This window comes from Echiichthys vipera (assembly GCF_963691815.1).
Source record: "Echiichthys vipera genome assembly, chromosome: 18".
In the NCBI taxonomy this organism is placed as follows: Eukaryota; Metazoa; Chordata; class Actinopteri; order Perciformes; family Trachinidae; genus Echiichthys; species Echiichthys vipera.
The window spans coordinates 5,336,348-5,343,022 of NC_139843.1; the positions used below are offsets into that span (position 1 = coordinate 5,336,348).

General features: G+C 39.4%; 1 protein-coding gene across 2 annotated transcripts in view; it reads left to right on the forward strand.

Annotated features, from left to right (window-relative positions):
• The first annotated feature begins 4,055 nt into the window (after positions 1-4,055).
• LOC310961310 (LIM and SH3 domain protein 1-like) overlaps positions 4,056-6,675 on the forward strand; it is a 10,563-nt gene continuing 7,943 nt past the window's right edge. For both annotated transcript variants that reach the window (XM_083933334.1, XM_083933335.1), the window contains exons 1-2: positions 4,056-4,199; positions 5,835-5,929. In XM_083933334.1, coding sequence (XP_083789460.1) covers positions 4,131-4,199; positions 5,835-5,929 — 164 coding nt within the window. In that variant the 5' untranslated portion in view covers positions 4,056-4,130. The remainder of the gene's footprint in view (positions 4,200-5,834; positions 5,930-6,675) is intronic.

Here is a 6,675-nt window from a genome sequence, read left to right on the forward strand (position 1 = left end):
ATGTAATACCCCTTGTCTTGGTTCTACCTAAAACATATTAATTGAATAATACATATTTATTTTAAAAGGTAAAAGTGATCCTCTACCTTAAACAGTTTAAGTACAAGGTAGAGGATCTCTTTTCCAGGTAACTTGTAATACCACATGTCCACAGGCATAATGATGATTAAAAGTATTGAAAGTAATCAAACTAGCCTCATCTGAATGGTAGGTTTGCATTGTAATATCCTTATGTTTGTATGTAACACCCCTTCTCTTTGTTCTACCTAAAACATATTAATTAAATAATACATATTCATTTTAAAAGATAAAAAGGGATCCTCTACCTTAAACAGTTTATGTTCAAGGTAGAGGATGATTAAAAGTAACGAAAGTAACCAAACTATCCTCACCTGAATGGTAGGTTTGCATTGTAATATCCTTATGTTTGTATGCAATACATATTAACATACTAATAACATATGAATTGAATAAAACATATTTATTTTAAAAGGTAAAAAGGGATCATCTACCTTGAACATGAACTGTGCCATGCATGAGGATTGAAAACATACCTTTTATCCTTGTTGTTAGGTAAATCTTTATAATTGAAGAAGTATCTTGTTTCCTAGCAACATTAGTTTTATGAATGACAAGTAAATAAAACAAATACAGAAAAGCATGAAAGGCTAAAATCAGAATTAATAGCACTGCCACACGATGGAGCCATTAGACTACTAAAAAGTAAACAAACTACAAACTGATCCCAAATGAAAGATTGACACCAAACCATGTTACGTTGACTGCTTGTAGTTTACTAATTAACATCTGTTTACATCTGATTCATGGTTAAAAGATACTCTGCACACGTTAGAAGTTAGCTAGCACAGATGCTAACGCTAATTGCTCTTAAATGGTCATAATTAGCATAACCACTGCTAGCAAACCTCCAATTATAACTTCGCAAATGACGAAGAAACAAGTAATTATGTTAAAACATCACTTACAGTTAGAAGGAAGCTCATTAAAGCGAATATAGTGAAATTAATAAGACATAAATAAACCGACTGGAAAAACTTTTAAACTGCATCAACGTCTGAAAAGGTGATGCAGGTGGACCGTACCATTTTAAAGAAGGGTGGGTGGGATAGTCCAAGTGATGCTATCATTGATAATAAAATGGTTTAAATCGATTATAAAATTCAAAGGGATGAAAATAAAAGTGAGTGAAACATACGAACATATGTGAGGTCTGATTTAAGGTGAGGTGCCATGCTGTTAAGAAATATACATAGTTTCTTTATATTAATGCTTCCAACATAGAGGGACTGCATATATTAACGGTTAAGTAGCGAATCAAAACACCATAATTATAATATGTTATGAACATATATAATTATGCTGCTATTGATTCGCATAATAACGGTTAAAAAAAAAGAGGGGGCACCCGGATTTGAACCGGGGACCTCTTGATCTGCAGTCAAATGCTCTACCACTGAGCTATACCCCCGATGCTTTGTACAGAGGGAGCGAACAGTTTTTAAACATGGACACAGTGTGAGTTACATTGATTATGAAGTCGCATTATAAAGGTCTTTTATTGATTGTATTACCGTACTGCGACGTGTTAGCACGGTTAACTGTACGGTTTAAATCGTAACGTCACGTCAGCACTTAGCTTACGTTAACAGTGGGAAAAATAGCCGTGGTAATGTTCGTCCTTCGCCGGAAGATGGCGCCAAAATCCACTAACTGAAACTGAAACTGAGGACTTTATCCTTTAGGTTTTTATCTTTTCACAGTTTTTTTCTGATTTGTCGTCAAGGTGATAGTTTTGTATTTAATGTACGTGTCTATAGCACTATATATTATATATTTGGTGTCACTGTTGTACATTACGGTGAGGATATTTCTCTAATATTGAAAGTAAGTGTCTGCTCCTTTTAAGGTTATCACGGATTCCCTTTGATGCTACCTTCAGGTACTCCACTGAACCCAGTTATTTACAGCTCCTAATTGGGATGTGTAAATCAAACCATGGGCAAACACTTTATTTTTTGATTTTACACGCTTTATCTTTACTCAAAATTGCATAAACATAGATCGTTTGATACAATACTGTCTAGAGGTTTTGAAAGAATCCTCCTTGAAAGAGTAAGTTTGTATCTTTGACGATCAATTTGGTTTTAAACCAAAGCATGGCACAGACATGTGTATATATGCACTTAAGGAAATAGTGGCCAAAGATTCTTTTGTCCTTATGTGCTTTATCGATGCTTCCAAAGCGTTTGATAGAGTAAAGGAAGCTATTTTCTGAAGCCAACCCAACGGGGTGTGAATGGGTCTATTGAGATGGTTTCTGTCTACTGTAATACGCACCAGAAGATGCAGATTAAATGGGTAGATCCGCCTCCTTTAGGGTTATATTTCATTTATTTGTCAATGATTTGTCCATCCAATTAAAAGCCTGTAACACAGGCTGCATGATCGGCGAAGTGCTGGTGAAACATCCTATGTATGCAGATGATCTGGTCATTATTAGCCCAAGTACAGCAACTACTTAATATCTGCACTGAGTCTGGATTAAAACATGACATTAAATATAATGCAAGCAAAAGTGCTGTTTAATATGTAGAACCAAGCAGGATAATCGGCTCAATTTTCTCGTGTTCAAACTTTCTGGCAAATGTCTTGAGATATGTAGAAGGACTAAATATCATGGACATCTTATAAATGATCATTTCAGTGATGATGTGTATAGACAATGCTGTGAACTGTACACTCATGCAAACACCATTGCACGCAAGTTCAGCTTCTGTTCATCAAAGGTCAAGGTAGCTCTGTTCAAAGCATAGTGTACACTTCTTTACACCGCCCATTTATGGTTAAGCTACAAATGGTTAAGCTGTTTGTCGCTGCAGGAGTGAGCACAGTCCATGCACTCTAAGAAATCGTATGTTCAAATATATGAAACGACTGGAGGGATCTGGGAACAGTATCATTGTGGTGCTTGTAAATCCCACTCTGGGTCGTTATCGCTGTAACTCCAGCCTGAGGATGCACTGGCTGAGTTGTTTGTATATAAGCTGAGTTTTTTATGATTGTTGCATTGTACTTGTCCTTTGCTTTTTATGGACTTTTAGTCTGAAATAAAGATTTCACATCATGTCATATCAATTGGTATCACAGCTTATTTCTTTTCCACTTTTTTATTGAATTAGCAGATGGTCAAAGAAGAAGAAGTGCGACATTCGTACATTGTGTCAATACCTCTCTGCCTTAAAGTAGAGAACCTAAATAAAAACATAAATCCCACTATCCCTCCCAAAACCCATGACAGACAAAGTAACCAACTAAATAACTGGTCCACATATAACATAAATAGATACATAAGGTACTATCATGGACTAGTTTGAGGATGAACACTGTATTGAGGGGTGTCAAACTCAGGCCCGTGGGCCAAATCTGGCCTGCAGTGTAATTATATTTGGCCCCAAGATCATATCAAGGTTCTCTGAGAGCTGAGTATAAAGCACATCCACGTCTACTTTTCTGTTAGCAAACATGAGCATCCATGCTATCAGTCTCTGCAGACACACTGAATCCACCCCTCCCCAAAAATGACCCAAAGAAAGATGGAGGACAGGAGCTTTCAGCAGCGGTGGGAGGCAGATGATCTATGTCTGAAGGTAAAGAACTGTTTGTCTCGTCTGCAGAGATAAGACGAAACACCACGACAAGAACAAGGACCTGCACTGGAAAGGTTCAACATTACACATTTGGAGAGAAGGGAAAACATGCACATTTTCAGTCTTTTTTTTTTTAGTAAATATTGAGTTTGGCTGCAACTTTGTCCCTGTTTTTAAATTTGGCCCACTGTGAATTGGAGTTTGACACCACTGCTGTATTGTAACTGTATTTCTCACCCACACGCAACAAGTGAACACCCAAATATCCGACTGTTCATGAAGGCACCGTGGAGACTCCTCTGCTCGACTCCTCCCTGAGGTCGCGTCCGTATATTAATGGAAGTGTCTGCAGGGGAAGAAGAGGAGGAGGGTTCGTGTCCCAGCTGCGCATCACGTCCCGTATTTGACTTCTGAATATTTTTTTTTATTTTGTGACTTTTTAATCAGTGAGTTCCAGTCGACATGAATCCTCCCTGTGGAAGATGCAACAAACCAGTTTACCCCACAGAGAAGATCAACTGCCTCGACAAGGTAAGGTCCTACAAGTCTAACATTAATATCCATTATATCCATAGAGAGGCAGTCTATAATAGTCCTGTTTTAATATTAGTAGTAGACAATAAGGGCAGTGATGGGAGAAGTACATGCAGCAGTGCCTCAGTGTAAAACCTCCTTTGTTACAGGTGAATTCAAACTTCTGCAAAAGCACAAGTGTTCATGATGCACGCTGGTATTTTCCATTTATGTTATTGGAGTGAGCAGTATTTATTCTGACTAATTGATTCAGGAATTAAAATGAAAAGTCTGAATGTCTTTTGTGATGTTGCCTTTGGTGTAACTTGCTGTTTTGTAACATTAGAAGTGATTGTTATAAGTGTGTTCATCTTATTTAACCTCCCCAAAACCTTTAGACCTAATGCCACAGTATCCTCTCTGTGATGCTTCAAATGATCTGGCTGATTGTGGCTGACTATACTCACACACACGCACACACAGACACACACACACACACACACACACGCACGCACGCACGCACGCACGCACACGCACGCACACACTTGTTATCGTATACAAAAACACACACAAATACACACTAAGAGAGAGTGATGAGGGGAGAAACCACATCCGGAAATTTAGAGCACATAAACACTTTGTGCATGTGTGTGTGTGTGTGTGTGTGTGTGTGTGTGTGTGTGTGTGTGTGTGTGTGTGTGTGTGTGTGTGTGTGTGTGTGTGTGTGTGTGTGTGTGTGTGCGTGCGTGCGTGCGTGTGTGTGTGTGTGTCATTGTGGTTATCAGACAGACTTTGATAATGTCACTACAACCAGAGGAAGACAAAAGTCTGACTGCTGCAACAGTCCAGGTCAACTGAATGCACTTAAAGACACAATCAAAGCAAAGTTATCTGATTAAACACCTCATGAGAAAGTGTTTTTATGCAACTTTCATGCATTATTCTTATTTTGTGGCATTAAGATGTTTCCTATTTGGACATTAACCAAATCAAATAAATCATCTAAATAGGTTACTGGGGGAGATGGAGTAGTACAAGGGTTTTAATATGCATGCTAAACAAACAGTCATTCTCATGTGTGTGGATGGATTACTGAAGGGGTCAACTGAGCACAGACTGAAAAAAATGTAGCTGAAAAAGCCCATAAAATAATCACAAAGAGACGCTAAATGACCACAAATATACACAATACACTGAGACAAAGTGACAAAGATGCAAAGAACCCACAAAGAGACGCTTAATGACCACAAACATACACAATACACTGAGACAAAATGAAAACGATGCAAAAGAACCCACAAAGAGACGCTAAAGGACTGAAGAATTGACGCAAAACTATCAAAAATGTACACATACCGATCAATCATCTAAACATAACCTCTTTGAGACTCTGAGCTTGGGTATCAGGGTGGGGGGGGGGGGCTCTTACACGTCCGAGCCGCGGGGCCCGTTGTCTCATAATCCGTCCCTGCTCATGTAGTAACTTTGCACTGTAACCATCTGTCACAGCTGTGCAGGAATGTTCCCACTCTGTCACTGCAAGTTACATTAAAGTCCTTTCTTTAAGGTGATGCCAAAATGCAGTGGTTTAACCATTAAGTGAGACTCAGTAAGGATTTTGGCACTGTATCTCTGCCTCTCTGCTCCCTCTAGTATTGGCACAAAGGTTGTTTCAGCTGCGAGGTATGCAAGATGGCCCTGAGCATGACGACCTACAAAGGCTTTGAGAAGAGACCGTACTGCAGTATGTGAGTGTTCACACCACACCGATCAGCCGGATGCTTAAAGCGACCACATCAGACTCCATCACATCCTAGACCCAAAGTCCCCAAACCGACATTTATGAACCTGCTACCGTATTTAAACACATGCCATTTAAACACATGATTAACGTTGTCAAATGTAATATACACAATGCACTAACGTCGTAATAATCTGCTTGCACAATCTACCTTTTTTTTCCTGGGGATGGCGAAGGCTAGACTCGTGAGACCATCCTGATCTCGCGAGCTCCATTGTATTTCACTCTCAGATCAGTCTGGTTACGCGCGACAGAGAAGATTTGGAGAATTTTACCAAGAGACCGAACCAATCAGCGTTGGTTTTGAGGCCGATTTTAGTGATGAAACGTGAATCGACTGTTCAGTGTAAACAACATGGCGGCTTCCACGGATGAGATGAGCAGCTATGGAGCAAGCCGCGCGCTAACTCTTCTGTTGGAATACGGACCGGGCTCCTGAAATTGGGTCTTTGATCCGTAAATTCACGTTAAACACAAAGGGAAAATATCTTTTACCCACATGTTTTTTACTTTCTGAGCTTTGCCTCGACGTGGTTAGTACGTCATACGCTTCTGATTGGTTGATTGGGCACGTATGTTGGTGATAGACAGATGGTTTATCCAATCAGCAACCAGGATTTTCGCCCCTTCCCAAAAGATCTCAGAAGGAGAGTTCCCAGATGGATAAGCAAAGAAAATGCGAACCAATCCATC